General features: G+C 40.5%; 1 protein-coding gene across 1 annotated transcript in view; it reads left to right on the top strand.

The window, feature by feature from the left end:
• The window catches only part of TMEM100 (transmembrane protein 100), a 29,006-nt gene extending 23,717 nt beyond the window's left edge, over positions 1-5,289 (top strand). The window contains exon 3 of the mRNA XM_075279416.1: positions 1,860-5,289. Within this exon, the coding sequence (XP_075135517.1) occupies positions 1,926-2,330 (405 nt within the window). The 5' untranslated portion in view covers positions 1,860-1,925 and the 3' untranslated portion in view covers positions 2,331-5,289. The remainder of the gene's footprint in view (positions 1-1,859) is intronic.
• Positions 5,290-21,207: the final 15,918 nt, after the last annotated feature.

The raw sequence follows: 21,207 nt of genomic DNA, 5'->3' as shown, positions 1-21,207 counted from the left end.
TATCTATCTATCTATCTATCATCTATCTCATATCTATCTATCTATCTCCTATCTATCTATCTATCTCCTATCTATCTATCTATCTATCTATCTATCTATCTATCTATCTATCTATCTCCTATCTATCTATCTATCTATCTATCTATCTATCTCCTATCTATCTATCATCTATCTATCTATCTATCTATCTATCTATCTGTCTCTATCTATCTATCTATCTATCTATCTATCTATCTATCATCTATCTCATATCTATCTATCTATCTCCTATCTATCTATCTATCTCCTATCTATCTATCTATCTATCTATCTATCTATCTATCTATCTCCTATCTATCTATCTATCTATCTATCTATCTATCTATCTATCTATCTCCTATCTATCTATCTATCTATCTATCTCCTATCTATCTATCTATCTATCTATCTATCTATCTATCTATCTATCTCCTTTCTTTCTTTCTTTCTTTCTTTCTTTCTTTCTTTCTTTCTCTAGTTATGGAATGGAATATAACAATATATAAATAAATGTGAAGTATGTAGAGATTACTGTTACATTTTAGTTTTGTTACAAATGCTATATGTTATTGGGCACATCATACATGAGGATACCTTCTGGATATGACACCTCTGCTTTGCTCAGTATGTTACATTCCTATACAGTACACTCAGGTGAATACTTTGTAGCATGTAGGCTACTAGGGTAAACCTATACAGAAGCCAATGAGGGTTGCTGTGACACAAGAGTGCTCTGTGTGATACGTCTTCACTGGGCAGACTTCAATCCATACGAGATCACTGAGCACATTAGTAACCCTGGATATCCAATGGGTATTTAAAATGGGGGGGGGGGGGGGTTGTTTAATATAACTTTTATGGTGCCTGAATGGACTTTTTAAAGGCTATTCACGCATATGTGGGGCTCTATCAGAATCATTTTGCTGATAGAGCCCCTTTAATAGTAGTAGTATTATCAGTAGTGGTAGTATATTATTAGTATTAGACTTAGTATTAGTGGCTGTAGTAATAGCACTATTATTAGTAGTAGTAGTAGCAGAATTAGTATTAATAGTATTATTATTGTTATTATTATTATTAGTGATGTGGTTGTAGTATTAATAGTGCTATTATTATTATTAGTAGTAGTAGCATTAATATTATTAGTAGTCGTAATATTGTTATTATTATTAGTAATATTGTTATTATTATTATTAGTAATATTGTTATTATTATTATTAATAATAATATTATTATTAGTATTATTATTAGTAATCTTATTATATATATTTTTTAACAATCCCATATATTATAGTTACATAGTTACAGTCTAACAGCGACATATCAATCTGAGACAACTAAGCGAGAGGATGTGGTTAGAATATGAGAGGGGGATGATCCAGAATAATTTATCCTCCGCACCCAGTTGAATATGGACAACTGGATCATTGAAGTTCTAGACCTGGTTACAAAGGTGTTTGGCCATAAAATAAGGACACAAGTAACTTTGTAGCATAAACTTACTTTCTGTTGTGCAATGGTGTCAGTTCTTTCAATTCTACTCAGACTACTAATATCACGTATAGGCATAAAATCTAACATGTATCATGTATTGAATCCTCATCTATAAGAATACACGTATACATAAAAAAGAGATGAGTCAGACATTATCAAAGTCAGTGTGAGGTCGAGACGAGAGAAACTTCTGAACCAAGTTTGGTACAAATTTCACAAAAATGTCAGATCATAACGAATCCAAAGTTTTGGGGTTTGGTTCACACATAGGACAATCCCTGTAAATCTGTATTCTATGTTATTCAAATATATTTTTTCCAATAAATTCTTTTTGTTTGTTTTTACAGTTTAATGAGATTCGGACCCAATAAAGAAGTTGTCTAAATTCGGACTTGGAACTTGATGGAAGTGAAATGATGGAGCAACCTATCAAAGATATACTTTTGGGTTCTCCCAAGTCTTCAGACCCTATGATGGCGGAGAAGCGCGCCAATGACTGTGTCATTACAACTATTCCAAGAGTCAATGAGACCCAACTGACTGCAGCCACGGGGGGAGCCGAGCTGTCTTGCTATCGTTGCACTATCCCTTTCGGAGTGGTTATCCTAATAGCGGGCATTGTGGTGACGGCGGTGGCTTATAGCTTCAACTCTCATGGATCCATTATCTCGGTATTTGGGCTGGTCCTACTCTCTTCTGGACTTCTTCTGGTCTGCTCCAGTGCACTGTGCTGGAAAATCAGGCAACGGAAAAAGCGAGCTAAAAGGAGAGAGAGCCAGACGGCCTTGGTGGCAAACCAAAGGAGTTTATTTGCGTGAGGTTGGAGGACATCTTGGATGGCGTGGACTGCAACTGGTCTGAAGCATTTAGACCGGCTTGGAGATTTTTGAAACATTTGAGCTTTGGTATTTGCATTGAGCTGAGGCTACATCAAGTACGATAGGGTTCATTTTGAGATTTGGGGTTAGTTCAGCTCTCCTACAGTTTTCAGTTCCATAAATTGCTCCGTACAGAGTGGACGTCTTATTCTAATGGCTATATTTCTGGCTGGTTGGTTCTGTAGTCTATGATGTACCCATTTTGCTTTGCAGTCAGGTCAGCAATGTTAAGGTTTATGTACATACTTGTATCCAGAGCTCTCTTCACCCTTGACCTCCTCAATGGGAGCTTTTCTTGCCAAATGGTTGCTGAATGGTCCATCCTTGTTCCAAAATTAGAACATACAGATGTGTCCTTCCTTACCTTTCCTCTTGGCTCCAAGTAGCTCAAGATAGGTGAAATGAGATGATTTTGTGATACTCTGTCAAGAGTTGTATGTGCTATAGATGTCTACATGTGGCTACCCAGTGGTTGTGATATGGATTACAGCCTGTCTAGAGTTTGGAAATTGGAGATCTCATAGGACTTGTCCATTAATAGTAAATCTGTAGAATAATAAAGCCATCTCCAGTCCAACTTTGGTCCTTATCGATCTCTGTCCTGTTCCGTAAAATATGGTCACATGTTGTTTAAGCTTCTGACTGATGCAGCCAATCACTGACCTCTAACTGGACACCTTTGATTGAACGTAGTGGTCGTGCTATGTACATGATCACTCCATGGCACGAGCGCTGCATCCAATCACAGGTCTCGGTGGTTGGTAGTCAAGTACTTAGATACAATGTGACCATTTTAGGACAGGAGCCCACCAGGATGATGATTTTGGGGTCTTACTCTCTACCTGTGCAGGTCCATGTAGGACATATCACCAATAACATCTATTTGTGAATCATTGGGTGACCGCTTCTAAGTCACCTCCAAATTGGTTTACCTCTTGGTCTTTTGGAGCCACTACTTTTGGTAGTCAAGTGCTTAGATACAGCGATACAGCGTGACCATTGTAGGACTGGAGCCCACCAGGGATGATGATTCTGGAGTCCCACTCTCTATCTGTACGGGAACTGTGCAGGTCCATGTAGGACATATCACCAATAAGATCTATTTGGTGAATCATCATGGGAGGTGACCACTCCAAAGTCACTTCCAAATTGGTTTACCTCTTGGGCTTTTGGCCCACTACTATGGGTCCTCTGGTAATCTAGGGGGCCAGTCCAACTCTGTGCATGACCAACTCTACTGGCAGAGGCCGACGTTCAATGGGAACTGGAGAGGGAGCAGAACTGGACCAGAGTCGACTTAGAATTTAACATCTTTAATAAAATTTGCAATAGGTAAAGGGGACACATCTATACGTATAGCACCCACCAGAGACTAATGTGCACACAACTGTAGTATACTTTGTTGCCAGTTGCGTCATGTTTTAATATGGACTATAGCAATATAACAGCAACCATCCTGTTTTGGTGTCGACTCCTCTGTTATAACTCAAGCCACATTAAACCAGAGTCATCGAGGGGAAATGCACATGAATAATGTAATAATAGTGCTAAACATGTTAGAAGCCTATTAGATGTATCATTAGATTAAGAATGACTTCCTAATGAGGGATTTGTCTTTAATTTGCACAAAATACACTAGTCATAAAGAATATATTAAATCTAAAGTCATACAGATGCAAAAATATGGCTCGAGCGATCCGCAATATCCGACTCTAATCTAAAAAAGATACAAAGTAAAACCCAGACGTATCAGGTCAGGATCTATTATATCCCATAGCGTCAAATCATCTCTAGGCAAGTCTGCGGCTTAGGGACGACGCTTGTCATAAAATAGTTGTCACTCAAATTTTATCTTATGTTACGAAATTTTGATTTTTTTTTTGGCTTCCAGTTATCAATTTGCTCCCGAAACCAAAAATATCAGTTTTTAAGCCATCCCTCTATGGACAGATCAGTTCAATTGTCACTATTTTACAAAATTTTAATGTGCTTAGAGTATAATCATAGTGTATATTATCTAAGATCCAACACCAACCCCTGTTCCTCTCAACACACACCCATTTCTTAAGCGGTATCTGTAACGAACGTTGACTGGGGTCATCAGTATCGGCGGGACTGGACAATTGTCATGTATAGGGGGGTCGTCTGACTTGCCCTCCAAAGATAATATCAGGGGAAATAAGACATCAGGCTGAATTTCAACGTAGCTGATATATTGTTTGCACAGCACAGGAGATATATTGCCGCCGGAGGTTTCTGGTAGTGGCTAATTCCTCTCTTTCCATTGGGAACACATGGAATATGACAAACAATGCGTGCATGTGAATGGGAGAGTTAATGGAAGAAGGTAGGGGGTATACTTAGAGGGTAACACCAGGGCTTTACCCGAATTTTCCCTTAAGAAGGGGGATATTGGGAAGAGTGGTACAGAGCCGGCACAGTGTTGCAAACCATGCAAGAGAAGCAACCAGTTATTAAACAGTATCACGTCCCATTCCCAGGACTACAAGTAATATACATCCAAATGACTTATCTGCAGTAAGACGTACAATAACTTTATCACCTTGCACCTAATCCAAACCTCGTCTCGGAAATCAATGCAGAACGAAGTGTCTGAAGCCGTAGCGATTCCACCAGAAAGCTAATCTAGTGTCTGTGACTTCCATCACAAATCTAATCTTGGTCGTCGGCGCGTCGTTGTGCCGCAGCGAACGATATTGGTGGTACTTGTAGATTTTTTTTAAAACTTTTGTTGTACTTACAGTGTATTTAGATGGCTAATTGTAAATCTGTTCGTCTAAAGTGCGATTTATACTTCAACTTGTCACCTTTTGTAAATTAACGGTAAACTTATTCAACCTGGCACTTTTTTTGGTCTGTTTTTGTATGAATTATATGTTTTATTAAAAAATAGTGCTGCTATTAAGGCTGCGTTTTGTGTTCTGAATCGATGCATCAAAATTTTTGCTTTTATTTTTTGCAATTTTTTTTGGCTGTTTTATTACTAATTTTAGGTTTATCAGACATACCCATAGACTGGCCAATGATCATAGGTGTATGGGGTGCGCAGATTCTCTCCCAACAGATGATACAGACAATAGGCTTGGTAAATTTCAATGTTTCATGGACCATCAGAGGTGTTGGGCTGCAGTGTTACCAGCTGGGGGCGTCCCTTCCTACTCTTTTATGGACCAAAACTACATTTCTACTATTATTGTACCACCATGTCTGGAACATATTTCACATAGAGGTCAAAGTAGAAGCCTATATACCTTTCTCTCCCCATCTCAATGCGTATCTATCAACAATGTGAACGCACAAGGGCATACGTACCAAACAGGCTGACTACTCAATTCCTATAGGACTCAATCCTCATTGGTACCATCCATTTTGCTATTAGATGACAAGAACTGGAAATGGGCAAACTTCTAAAGATTCATTTTGTTTCAGGCTCGGATGGTTGGGGAATGGGGTTGAGCCGATCTTCAGGTTTCAGGATCGATTTTAAAATCCAATTTCCGAACATTTTCCAGTTGATCCCAATCATGAAATTTGCTCGATTGCCGATCGGAATCTGATCTTTTCCGATCCTGATCACTCAACTCTAGTCAATGGTTCACTATGGAAAAAGTCACTTTTTGGGTTGATCCGATCTTGAGATAACCTCTGACCTCAATCCTGCTGGAAAATATCGGAATCGCAGTCGTGAAATTTACTCGATTGTCGATCGGAATCTGATCTTTTTCGATCCCGATTGGGGAACCAAGATTTGTTTTGGGTCAAATAAATTTGGTACGAACCTCACTTTTACTTGGCTTAAAGTATAGTATAAAACATCCTGACTTCATGACACTTAGCGTATGATGTCATGATGCTTGGTGTGACCATATGACCACTGGTGACCCAATCATAATGGCCCCTTCACACGGCGTAAGGGCTCGGCTCATTCCGAGCCGTACACGCGAGCGCTTCTAAACACTTTATGCGCACAGCCAGCTTTATGCGCACTCCCTTTGAAGTGAATGGGAAGTGTTTAGAAGCGTTTGCGTGTACGGCTCGGAATGAGTCGAGCGCTTACGCCGTGTGAAGGGGCCCTAAGTCTCATAGGTTGACCCTGCGGTGCATGACATCACAGAAGAGTGCCAAACACCACAAGGAGGCCCAATATATATATATTTTTTTAATTTATCATTGTTACCTCTCCTCGTCTTCCACCTATTGTTCTACGGGTTGTCTTGTTACCAGAAGATAGTGGCAAAATTGGCAAAGGTTCGGAAAAAGTGTAAAAAGGGGGAAGCAAATATCAGCCCTTTTGTCCTGGGTATTGAAACTTGTTTCTAGAGTAAGGGGTCTAAGGGGTGGATATTTGCTATGGACTCATTCTCAAATGTGTATGCCACTGTGAGTGCCCAACATTAGTAGGCATGAAAATCTTGTCATTGAGATGTCTAGCCATGAAGAGCGAGCTGGCTAATGGCTGCAAGATATGAAGGGGCTTTCACAATTTGGCAAAAATTAGTCACACAACGTAAAAGAGAACCCATTACTCACCTGGTAAATCAAGAATCTACATTACGGAAGTAACATAGAAAACTAACCCAACCCCAACTAGGGTGCCCATACACGTAGGAACAAAGTTGTCTCAACCACCAACTGATGGCTGTCTTATCTATATGGGGTTTGCTGGATTGGCCTACATGGGAAACTTTAGGAGAAAGAAGGATGGACATGTTTAATTTCACACAGGAGATACATTGCCGCCAGGGGTTCCTGGCATTGGCTAATTCAATTCTTCCCTCAGCACGGATGGGCAGGAACCATCATAGCACCAGAAGGTTTAACAGATGAGTAATAGCTCCTATTTTATATTCTGCCATTTCCTTCCTTTAGCCACTTTTTTGGAAAACCAGTGTAACAAGAATTAGCCAACTGAAAACAAGAGCGTTAGTGAAAACTTTTTGTTTACTTGGCACGACATGCGAGACTCTACCAGATATCTATGAGTTTCTGTATCGACCTCTTTTGGATTTAAACCTATGGAAATAAATGCTAAAAAGTTGAAATTTCCTAAAAAAAAAATTTCTGCTTTCAAAAGTCGTTCCCATCGCTAAACACGAATCCTGCAGCTCGAGAGGAAAAAATAAACTCATAGGAAGTTCCCGCTGTCATATCGCTTGTTCAAAAGAACAATTACATCCGACTTTCAACACAGCAATATCCACAGGTTGCTCAGCGTGATGTGCAATATGAAATCAACAGGGATTTGTATCATCATGTCGCGGACGGTTAACTCTTTCCCGCTAAAGAATCGACAAAAGACCGAGTGCAAAAATCTAAATCTAAAAACATTGCCCTCCTGCCTTATAAGCTTGACAAATTAGGTCAACCAGGACCTCACCCATGTACAAGGATTACTGCTCATGTAGGGCATGGACCTTCCATTGGCAGATTTATACTCCAAAGATCATGGTGCATGAATTGTATACAATCCAGCAGTCATAACACTTCTTCCTCCATCTAACAATTACGTGAATTTGGTTGGTCATGTCCAATAAGTCTCTCTGCCTCACCTTCTGTGATGTCAACTACAAAGTTTGCTCCTTTATCTCCACTGTCCACTGATATTTCCCTTATATTTATTTGAAACCAGTCATCACGAGAATATAGAGCAGAAGGAGTTGAGTAGATTGATATATAAATTTAGAGATTCACTATAACTTGTCATTTTAATCTATGCCCTTCTTAAGCTAAGGAGTCTAGTGGGCGGTCCTACTTAGTAATTGACAGCTTTCTCTGTATGTATTCTTGTACATGAAAAGTTGTCGAGCACTAGTACAACCATCCATCCACAGGGCTCCTAGGACTTATCTATAAAACATAGAGTATAACACTGTCAGGGCTCCTAGGAACCTATCTATAAAACATAGTGTATAACACTGTCAGGGCTCCTAGGAACCTATCTATAAAATATAGTGTATAACACTGTCAGGACTCCTAGGAACCTATCTATAAAACATAGTGTAGAACACTGTCAGGGCTCCGCGGAACCTATCTATAAACATAGTGTAGAACACTGTCAGGGCTCCTAGGAACCTATCTATAAAACATAGTGTATGACACTGTCAGGGCTCCTAGGAACCTATCTATAAAACATAGTGTATAACACTGTCAGGGCTCCTAGGAACCTATCTATAAAACATATTGTATGACACTGTCAGGGCTCCTAGGAACCTGTCTATAAAACATAGTGTATGACACTGTCAGGGCTCCTAGGAACCTATCTATAAAACATAGTGTATAACACTGTCAGGACTCCTAGGAACCTATCTATAAAATATAGTGTATAACACTGTCAGGGCTCCTAGGAACCTATCTATAAACATAGTGTAGAACACTGTCAGGGCTCCTAGGAACCTGTCTATAAAACATAGTGTAGAACACTGTCAGGGCTCCGCGGAACCTATATATATAAAACATAGTGTAGAACACTGTCAGGGCTCCTAGGAACCTATCTATCCAGTTTCTAGCACTCTAAAAGTTATGTAAAAGTGACATTATTATAGTTTGGGGTCTGAAGAGACCCAAGATTATAATAGATGGAGGCCCAGGAGAGGTATAAACACAAAAAAAAACATTTCTACTCACCTTCTGTTACCTCTTTTGGAGCCTCCTGGCTGCATCTAGCAATCTCCCCGAATGTAAAGCACCATGGAATTAATGGTGCTATATAAATAAATAATAATAATAATAATAATAATAATAATAATCTCCACCTCCTCGATGATATCATGTGCCCGGGGTCACCACTGAGGCCTGTGATGTCATAACCCCTGAAGCTTTTAATTGGGACTCAGGGGTGACTCAAGGTTCATGACATCACAGAAGAGGCTGGAAGATGCTGGGAAAGAAAACGGGATGCCAAGATGGAGCCTTGGAGAGATGAGCATAGATGAGTATGACTGTTTTATTTTTATTTCTTTGTGTCTCTGATTATTATACCCCGAGGTCTAAAAAACACCCCAGAGTATAATAACTATTGTGTGGCAAATCCCAAATTTGAAATTTCTGGAAAACTTGAAACCAACCTGGTCCACCTATCTCTACACCTAAACCCAGATTGAGAAGAGATTACAATGAAAAAAAAAAAATTCTACTGAATCCTCTAAAACTACATATCAGTTTATTCAGCTCCTCCTGCTCTATAACGTGCCGTCCGCAGATCTCATATCCAATATTCCTTTTATAGGGTCCCCCAATCCCGTGGCTGATGTTTTTGGTCTATCTTTCGGCATGCAAAATAACTCTCTGCCATATTGTATCGACGCTCATCGAGGCCAAATGAGATATTTGAGTTAAAATTTTAAAAATCTTAAGAATGTCATCCAAAAATTCTACATTTGACATTTTAAAAAAATCCCACATAAATTAGTCATTTAATCTAGGGTTCCATGCGAAGGATATGGCGACGTACTTCGGGTCCATCTGGAGATTTCAGGGCACATCCGTTGATAACAAATTTCTCCCCCGCCAGTGTTTTAAAATAGGACTTGCTATACATGTAGAAGGCAGGATGGGGGGGGGGGGGAGCGGTGTATTTAAAGCCACTGTTTGCGTTGCTACATTGCTCTGTTACCAGACACTATAATAAAATGTCTTGCATCAGAGGAAAGTTGACAACACATTTTGTTACATTCATAGCTCCAACTTAATCACGACAGGAAGCTTTCCTGCTGCTGGGAGAACATATTGCGTCACTGGGAACACCTGACACGGCTATCCAATGTCAATCATTTTGCTTAAGGTCATTAAAAATATTAGGGTGTCCCCTTACAACATAAAGCCGGTGCATGAGTGACAATTAACAGGAAACACATAGCATGATAAATAATTGAACAGGTGGATTAAAGAAAAAGGGATTCCGAGATCTAAACCGTTGCCGGAGCGGGGCTGAGCTTTCGGACTGTGCGCTGGAGGTGTCTGGTGGGGAGCGGGTGCTACAGCTGTTGACTAAGGTTTCCTAGTACAGTCTGGTGGATGGATGCTGGTCACAGTGACGTCGGAGGGGGAATGGAATTTCATGTTATTTGCGTTATGTTTATTGCGGTTGCTACTTGGTTGTGAGTTTAACCTCTTCAAGTACATTCATTCTTGGCCTGCCCAGAACTTCATCCAGACGACTAAGCCAGGAATGCCAGCGATGTAGGTGGCTGCTTCTGGCAGGTTCGTATAGCGACCCATAGAATAGTAGGTCAGATAGGAAATTAAAAATATAATAAATAAATAATATAAAAAAAATAAATGCAATAATGTAACAAAAGACATTGGTTGAAATTATACACCATGGCTCTACACAATGTGGTCGCGCAATCATTTGGTAGGTCATCGGTTGTAGTATATTTATTCCACTCATTCTTATTACTGCTTTCATCTCAACGGGCTGTTTTATTATTGGGAACCCTAAATGTTTTTGGGGACACCCCAGAAGAATTATTTACTATGTGGCCTCATGCACTCCTATAACGTCATAACCTAGAGCAGTCCAAAATACCATAGTTTAGATGTTATTATTCTTCATTTTCATTATCAGTTCTGTGCAGCACTTTTGTTTTTATGCCGCCAGGGCTTGCAGCAGGCGGAATTATCAAGGAAATTTGGCTATGAATCATTTCCCTTCTTAAAGGGATTCTACCATTAAAACCTCTTTTTTTGTGGATAAGACGTCGGAATAACCTTTAGAAAGGCTATTCGTCTCTTACCTTTAGATGTGATCTCTGCCGCGCTGTTCCTTAGAAATAACGGTTATTACCGGTATGTAAATTAGTTCTCTGGCAGCAATGGGGGCGGGCACGAACAGGAGAACACGATCCTGCGACGCCTCTATCTTCGGCTGGATCCTCCCTTCTCTGTCGTCTTCCTCCTGCGTCACCTCCGACGGCTGCGCAGTTGACTCTACCAGTGAGACCCCAGAAGAGCCGAGTGTGAATGCCGGCCAGTGGCCATTTTTGGGAGGCAGCTCTTGTAGTTCAATGCAGGAGTGGCCTCCCAAAAATGGCCGCTGGCACCATGGCTCTGCTGGTTTCTCACTGGCAGAGCCAACTGCGCAGGCGTCGGAGGTGACGCAGGAGAAAGACGACAGAGAAGGGGAGGATCCAGCCAAAGATAGAGGCGTCGCAGGATCGTGTTCTCGAGCTGCAGTGGAGGAATAGACTTTCTAAAGACTATTCCGGCGTCTTATCCACAAAAAAAGAGGTTTTAATGGTAGAATCCCTTTAAAGATTTATAAAAATTATCTCACATAAGCATTGGAAAGATTTATGTAACTGATTTAAATAAATAATAATAAAAAAATAATAAAAAAAAAACTATCTTTACTGACTTTAGCAAAAAATAAAAAAAATAATGGAAATAAAATAAAATAAAAAAATAAATTTAAAATTTTTTAAAAAATAATGCAGCAAAGTAAGAATGCTTTCAGAACTGACAAATGTAATTCTATGAATATTTGGTGTGACCTTTGCCCGTTGGAGTCCTGGAAGTGATGATCTGGCCATGAGCTCAACATCATCCAATCTGTCTGAGATGAACTGAAGAGACAGACGGATTGGAGCAAGCCTATACCTACAGAAGATCTATGCTTGGTTCTCTAAGATGGGCCAGCGGGAACAACCTCCCTGCCCAGTTCTGCCAAAAATGGTCTGTACCTAGAGGAAGGTTGCCTTAGCAAAAAAAAAAACCCAAAAAACTAAATCTAGATAATCTAGATAAAAAAAATACACCAACCTCTACACCATTATTATACCGTCTAGGTGGCGCTATCATCCCCCTTGATTTATCTTTGTAATATTACAGGTAAGATAAGCTGGATAATAACACTGATGGTTCCAAGTACATACTGCTACACACACACCTATATATATATATATATGTATGTATATATATATATATATATATATCACACTTCCATAAACCCCCTATCTACCGTGCACGTCATCAGGACAATTCCCATTATGTATAGCTTTGCACTTTAGCATGCTACTAAACAAGGCTGCGATCTTAAGTGTAACATTGTCACGCCGCTTGTAACCTGGGAATGTCTTCCTGCCGATGCATAAAGGGTATTCTGAAGACCAAGTGGCCCCTTGAAGTTGGGAGCGCTGTGCTGGGAGTAGATAGACGCTTCACAATAGTCTGGCTCACCCTTCCTGAAATCCCTGCCAGTGTCGTTCCCAGCTATTGTGATTCACAAGGAGCCAACACTTAAGCAGAAAATGTTATGAATATCGCAACCATTCCGTGGAAACAAAAAGATTGTACAAAATTGATGGAAATTGGAGGGGGGAGATGTAATGTAAAGGGTTAATATAATACATTGTGTCCAGGTAAAGAGAAGCACAAACGTGACCTCTGACCCTAGTGAGTAGAGATGGGCCGGCGGCTCAGGATCCATGTTGGGTTGGGGGGTTCATCATTGAGCTGGATATTACTATTGTCAAAGGGGCGTGTCCCTACAGAGCCAACGTTGATTGGACAATGCCAGTGTGTATAGGGACATAGCCCCAACTGGTAACACTGGTTCATAAATTTCTAGGGGGGTCCCATTGCCATTGCAATGAATGAGACTGAGCTGCCGCATGACCATTTGACCAACGCATGTACAAAAAACAGAGATGACTAAGACTGTGGTGGCCATCCATCATTTGGGTCCCATAGACTATAATGGGATCTCCAACACAGATGTGAGCTTCGCCCAAGCCTCCATAAGTCATAGGCTCCTTTATAGGGCCAAAGGTTTTTGCTGATCTTTTCGGGATTGCAGCTGCCACTCACTTGCAGCACTCGCCAACCCCGATAGCGCTCTGTACACGCCGCCATTTCCTCCCATTCGACTCTGCAGTGATTAAACACCTGTATTATAAATTCTTGGTCAGTCCGAAGCCTCGTATGTGTGATCAGAGTGAGAGGCTTTCCTGGAAAACTAGTCCATGACATTATTTCCTTGTGAACTTCATCCACCTGTCATACTAGAGATTTGGTGGGATGCCAGAACGTCCAGGAAATAATAGGCAGCAGGATACTGGTGTATGTCAATAGCCCTGACCCTCCCATTCCTGCACATGAATACATCTAGAGGCAGCAAGTCGTCACAGCTGATGTGAACCCGCAGGCATGGATGGGCGGGAGGCAAAAGGATTAAAACAGCCATCCAGAGGAACCACAAAAACCTGCATGGAGGGGAAGAAGATCAATGGCCGATAACCCAAACCTGTGCTGCAGATGTGTCATAATGATACATGGTAAATGATAGATAGATAGATAGATAGATAGATAGATAGATAGATAGATAGGAGATAGATAGATAGATAGGAGATAGATAGATAGATAGATAGATAGATAGATAGATAGGAGATAGATAGATAGATAGATAGATAGATAGATAGATAGGAGATAGATAGATAGCTAGATAGATAGATAGATAGATAGATAGATAGATAGATAGATAGGAGATAGATAGATAGGAGATAGATAGATAGATAGATAGATAGATAGATAGATAGATAGATAGATAGATAGATAGATAGGAGATGATAGATAGATAGGAGATAGATAGATAGGAGATAGATAGATAGATAGATAGATAGATAGATAGATAGATAGATAGATAGATAGAAGATAGATAGATTGATAGATAGGAGATGATAGATAGATAGATAGATAGATAGATAGATAGATAGATAGATAGATAGGAGATAGATAGATAGGAGATAGATAGATAGATAGATAGATAGATAGATAGATAGATAGGAGATGATAGATAGATAGATAGATAGATAGATAGATAGATAGATAGATAGATAATAGATAGATAGATAGTAGATAGATAGATAGGAGATAGATAGATAGATAGATAGATAGATAGGAGATAGATAGATAGATAGATAGATAGATAGATAGATAGATAGATAGATAGATAGGAGATAGATAGATAGGAGATAGATAGGAGATAGATAGATAGATAGATAGATAGATAGATAGATAGGAGATAGATAGATAGATAGATAGATAGATAGATAGATAGATAGGAGATAGATAGATAGATAGATAGATAGATAGATAGATAGGGTCATACAATATGAGGGGCCAATGTTGAGGATGATACTGGGGGCCATTGTAGAGCATTATACTATGTTGGGCCACTATGGATTATATATACTTTCTAGGGCCACTGTGGATCATTATACTGTATGGGGGGGGGGGTCACTATATAGAATTATATTGTTTGGAGCCACTGTGGAGCATATTATACAGTGTGGGGCCTCTGTGAGCATTATACAGTTTGGGACTGGTCTAGAGTATTATACTGTGTGGGGCAATTGTGAAGCATTATACTGTGGGAATTGCTCTGGAGCATTATACTGTGTTGGGTCACTGTGGAGCATATTATACAGTGTGGGGCCTCTGTGAGCATTATACAGTTTGGGACTGGTCTAGAGTATTATACTGTGTGGGGCAATTGTGAAGCATTATACTGTGGGAATTGCTCTGGAGCATTATACTGTGTTGGGTCACTGTGGAGCATATTATACAGTGTGGGGCCTCTGTGAGCATTATACAGTTTGGGACTGGTCTAGAGTATTATACTGTGTGGGGCAATTGTGAAGCATTATACTGTGGGAATTGCTCTGGAGCATTATACTGTGTTGGGTCACTGTGGAGCATTTTATATATACTGTGTGATGGCCACAGGACAGGAAACTGTAAGATACATCGGGGAAGGGGGGGAGGGGAACACAAATTTTGCCAGTATGGGACTCCAAAATTTCTATTGCGGAATAGAATAAGAAGCAGAATCCAGGTTACGGACATTTACTTTTCTGAGTACTGTGTGTGTTGGGGGGAGGGGTCACTGGAAAAATTCTTGGCAGTTTACATGGCTAGAAGGGATGAAGAGGGGAAGGGGGACAATGCTGCTACCAGTGGTTGGGAGGGGTATGGAGGGTGACAATGCTGCTTCTAGTGGGGAAGAGGTGAGAATGGGGACAATGGTATTGCCAGTGGGTGAGGGGTATAGAGGGTGACAATGCTGCGGCAAGTGGGGAATAGGTGGGAAAGATGAGAATGTTGCTGCCAGTGGGAAAGGGAAAGGGGGCAATGCTTCTGCCAGTTTGGCTAAGAAAGGATGAAATAGGATGTTGTTTCGAGTGGAGAGAGGTGGAAAGGGGGGCAATGCTGCTATAACTATGGGAGAGATAGGAAGGGGGACAATGCTGCTGCCAGTGTGGGAGAGATAGGAAGGGGGACAATGCTGCTGCCAGTGTGGGAGATGTGGGTAGGGGGACAATGCTGCTGCCGCTAGCGAGGAAGAGATATGGAGGGTTTCAGTGGCTGGCAGGGATGAAATACAATGATGCTGCTGCTTAGTGGGGGAGTGTTGGGAAGGGGGACAATGCTGCGGTGTGTGATGCAAGTGTCGGCAGTGTGGGTGTTATGAGAACTACAATGTTGCCAGTAATGTTACTCAACAGTGTTTGTTTGGCACTAATTGGGGCTGTGTGCTGTTCCCCTCTTTGTCACTTGGGGGGTATCGGGGGTATGTGCCGCTATTAGTAGCTATGCTGTGCTGTGCTGTGCTATTTGTTCCAATGGGGTATCCGGTTGGTGACATGGCGGCGGCTCCATACTGGGAGTTAGTTACCATTAGTATATAATGTTAGACAAGCTGGCCCTGGTCTAGAGGCACGGCGACGTATACACGTCTGAGGCCAGGCAGCTTTCATGGAGGGGCAGCTATGTGTCCTGGTTTTACTCATGACAGATGAGAATGCATAGCTTTTATAAATGAAATTTAAAGTGTGCCACAGGAAAAGAGACTTTATTTCCGGGGTGTGGAGCCAAGCCAGAATGCCGGAATGTCCCATTGGAATGGTAATCCTTTCATGCTCGCTGGCTGTTCCTAAAGGAAACGTTTTTGTTTGTAAGCAACTACCCTTCCAACCCCCCCTTCCTTTTTTCTTTTTGGCCTGACTAATAACCCAAGTAGCTTCTGGGAGCTGTGTCACCCTTCCAATCCTTTCACACTTTATGTCAATCCGGTCACGAGGAATGGCGAGTCAGCATATCAGGAACATCTCATTTTAAATCACTGGAAAAGAAAGCTCCCGAATGCAAATAGAGGATTAAAGGGGGTAGTGAATTCACCTTTGCAGGACCATTACTGTGGAAGGGTCTCCGGGTGGGGGGTGAGCTCGGAGGCTGTTTTAAGCTTTTGCTTGATCATGTGAGCGGAGCAGGAATGTTACTTACTGTCTGGCGTGTGTATGTAGGCTTCCCCTTCACTGGCTTGCACATATAGATATGGAAAAATATCAAATATCAGCTTAAGGCTGCGGTTGCAGATAGCATGTCTGAGAATTGTTACAACAATAAGTCTCAAACAAACATCATAAAGGGAATCTGAGTTCCAAAAGTTGAAATATCTGGGCAATGTATTCTCTGGCCCTATAAGGCTTCATATAGGGCATCCTATCAGTCTTTCAGCTGTAATAGCCTCATTATGGCTGCAGCACATTTTACATTCCCCTCTGAGGCAGGCAGTGTGACTACAATACAGAATAGTCTGCCTTCCTATTGTCGGGGGAAAATCATAATACCCCAGAGATATGCTGTCTGTAAAGGAAAATTAATTAACAGGCCAAGATCGGCCTCCGCCATCTTAGCCTGGAGAACCACAAGACACATGGTGGTCGTGTATCAAAATGGATTCTACTTTAATGGTGGCTAGAACAAAGTATATATCACATGGCATAGACAGAACAGGATTGGCTAGTAGAATTAGCATACATCTATTGGTGGAGAAGTTTGTAACAATAGCCCTGATGCATATCTATTGGATAAGAAACTGGAGAGAGGACACACCCCCCTGAGGGCTGGCTTTACTCTAAAATGGAGTCTTGTGAGCACATGGTAGCCGCATGTATCAATCAAAATGGCAGCCATCAGCACATGTCTCAAATACACATCCTAGATGTCTATCTCATGGTATTCTAAAGACAATAGACATCCTTGTTGGAGACAATTAACTTAATTACCCTTCTCTTGTCCCTTTATCTTAAAAAGGGTCTTTGGTCTTTGATCCTTTCCTAACAATGCCCGTGGTTCCTGCCGAACTGTCTCCATTTTAATTAGTTTCTTTGTAAGATAGCATCACCCAATACACAGAGCATAGTATTTACATAACCAGTCTGGCAAGATCCAAACTGCATCTCTCTGGGAGAGAGAGATGGACAGATAGAACCATCTCAGCCCCCACCTCTATACACAATTTTTCATAAGATATTATTGTTCCCCCACAATTCCCCCATTAAGACATTTATTATTTTTCATATCAGATGAGTACGTTCACTTAGTTCCCTAAATGCCAGCCCTGCTGGATTCCCCATCTGATATTTTTTTTTATAAATGTCTACCACTTATATCTATCTTTATCATAACATCTATTAAAACATATCAAAATTAACTTGAAAGAAAATACTATATACACAATATGCCCATGGCAATTTGTACAATGTTTTGCCATATCCCCATTATCCTTTTAGGAAAGCAAAACAAAAAAAAACAAACAAATAATGTCCATTTCTTCATTCCTGCCGTGATTCAGGAATCTTTGTATAATGGGAAGCAGGTATCCTCCAATTTGACGGAGGTGGCAGTTGTCATCAGCACTTAGGAGGGGCCGTCTTTCTGATATGTCTTTTCACTATCACCCAATCACCACCTGCAAGCTATGTGCTCCTGGAAAAAATCAAAAGATCAAACAGGGTCTAGAATAGAAGAAAACGCCTGTTCATGTGTTACTTTCAGTCTTTGACACAAGTTCTGGACATAGCTGGCAGTACTTATCATACTTAAGTTGTGAAGTCTGGGGAAAATACAACCCTTAGTCTAAGCACCCTTCCATAAAGCACCTTGAATGGTGACAGACCTGTCTTAGTATTAGGAGTGGTTCCTACTGAGTATAATGCTACAGACTCTGGCCTGGGCCTTCCTGTCTCTGCCATGGCCCTTTAGATTTTTAACTTTAGTGTGCACTTGAACCTTTTCTACTTTGCCTGAACTCTGCTCAATCCCCAATACATACAATATTTTATTCATTATTTCACCTGTGACATGTGTACCTCTATCAGACTCTATCCTCTCAGGTATCCCCAATCTACACACAAGCTCAGATATCAATTTCTTGGCAGTTACCTGCGTCGTTGCTCGGCTGATCCAACCTGAGACCAAATCTACACAGACCAACACATTTGTACATTGTAGATTCAGGCAATTGTATGTAATGGATACAGGGATTTTGGTGTGCATGCAATGTGTCTTAACTACCTGTCCTGGATTGTGTAGAGCACCTATGTGACATGCTTTTACGTGATTCCCTGCAGCCCTTCCAACCTGAGGCAAACTATAGTTTACCCACTAATGACTCCATGGCATTTCAAGAGGCATGCACCTTACCGTGGGCCAAACCAGCCATTTGGGGGTACACTGATTTATCCCCCATTTTCACATTCCTTCACATTCTCTGGCACCAGCCTTTGTCCATTTCTCAATTTCCTCACCAGTCACCTTAGAGTACAGCCCCTTAGGGTCTGCTATTTTTCTCACCTGGTTGAGACCCTTCCATGGTGGTAGCACCGCTGCTCAATCAGCCTTCTCATTTCCAATACTCTCAGGGTCTCTTCCCTTTGTGTGAGCTCTGACTTTCACAATTGCCAACTGCTTACGGAGCAATATGGCCATATCTCAACTGACTTACTAAGTTTCCATTCTTAATTGGTTCGCCCTGTGCCGTCAGGAAGTTCCTGGACCTCCATATTGGACCATAACCATGTGCAATGCCAAACGCATACCTGGAGTCAGTGTAAATGTTTGCTGTGCTATCAGGCGTCTATAAGGTCAGCCTCTTATACTGACATGTGTGGTGGAAGGGCTTCTTATACTATGGTGTCATGTATAATGACTACAGCATGCCCTGTATTCAAATTTGCCTTTTTCTGTTAGGTACCTGGAACCGTCCACAAACATCTCATAGTCAGGATTCTCCAATGGGGCATCAGTGACATGACTGAAGCCGCCTCTTCTGAGAGGGAGTTTAAAAATATCTCATCTACTAATATCTCATCATCTACTCCCCTTTGAATCATGAACTCCTACTGGTATAAGAGTTGCAGGATTCAAAAGTCAAATAACGCTGAAATGAGATGTTTTGAGGAGGATTGTAGAGCAAATTCCATGTTACTCTATCTTGCCAAAGAAATATGACATCTGTCTATCTGTGTGAGGATTGCCTTACCACCGTTCTGATAGAGGAAAACACATCAGGTTCAGGTCTGTCTATCTGTAGCACAAAAAAATTAAAATTATCAACATATCACAATAATATTCACTTAATTTCCCATAAAACATTTGCCTAATCTTTTAATACTCTGCCTATTTCTGGCAGTGTCACATCCCCTATCACTTCTCTTGACTCTTTTTAGTTAAGGTGACAATAAGAGACACTTCTAATTAGATTTCCAGTGTCTCACTTTAAGCTATACAGGGCAATACAATACTCTATTTGCCCTTTAGCCATTATACAATAGGACTTTTGAGACCTAATTAAGACACTAATTAAGACATTCTGTTGTTTGAGGGTCCAGCCATTGTAAGTGGCTGGCTGGCTAAAACTTGCCAAACCTGTATTCAGACTTATTTATACAATCCTAAGTAAATTCAATTCTCTACAACTCCTAATTATTCCAGAATTACAACTAATTCATTAAATGCTCAAAATATATCAGCAGAGAAGGCAAAAACTTTATGGGATCAATCTATCTTCCCCTCCCCCATCATAACAAGAATTTATACACAAAAACACATTACAGAGCAGATATCCGAGTGCCTTCTGATCTACTTAGTCAGATGTCTATCACCTTGTAGCAAACAATGCCGCAGAAATACCACTTTTGTTTTGTAAAACTACGATTTATCTTTACCTGCGTGTACATATTAAGATAGCTCACATGCATTGCCTACCCCTTTATGGTGCCTAATCCCATATCAGAAGGATCAATCTGAATAGAAATGATCAATAACATTTTACAAGTATTCGATACAACTTTTTCACAAAATAATTCCCAATTGTTAACATTCATGGGTTTATAGTATAAACTCATAACCAATAAACACTGAGTACCTAGTACATGTACATGGTATATCAAGTACATCTCATATTCACCAGAAGACATATATATATATATTCAACGATGGAAAAGAACTCATATCTACTTGTCACCCCCTCTGTGGGACTATCAGCATTCAATTTCTTCATCTGCTCCCTGTGGAGTCTAAAAATGTAACAATATAAACATGAACAAACAGAGCATGTGCATATAGCAATACATGTAACACATATGGGCCCATTCATATACATACATGCAAACTTCACACTGGAGCTCCAGACACACACACATCCATTAAATCATAAAGAACTTGTCAAATTTTCTTATTTTCCTACAAATAATCACAGAGTTAGTTATAATTCCTGCACAGCTCAATATTGAAGAAAAATAAACAAAACATGTGATTTAGATGCCTTCGTCTTCTCCTCAATGTGTATATCACTGGAAAATAAACATAATGATGATTATCTAAAATTTATGACATTAATCCAATTCTAAAGACATTAAATATGATTTAAACAGCCAATACTGATACCAACATTACATATTAATATCTTTGTGCAGTTTTTGAATATGTCTATGGCAAACCCCTCTCTTCTAAT

The sequence above is a fragment of the Leptodactylus fuscus genome, chromosome 6, assembly GCF_031893055.1.
Source record: "Leptodactylus fuscus isolate aLepFus1 chromosome 6, aLepFus1.hap2, whole genome shotgun sequence".
Taxonomy (NCBI): domain Eukaryota; kingdom Metazoa; phylum Chordata; class Amphibia; order Anura; family Leptodactylidae; genus Leptodactylus; species Leptodactylus fuscus.
The sequence above is the reverse complement of the archived record's forward strand: the minus strand, read 5'-3'. Positions and strand labels throughout refer to the sequence as shown.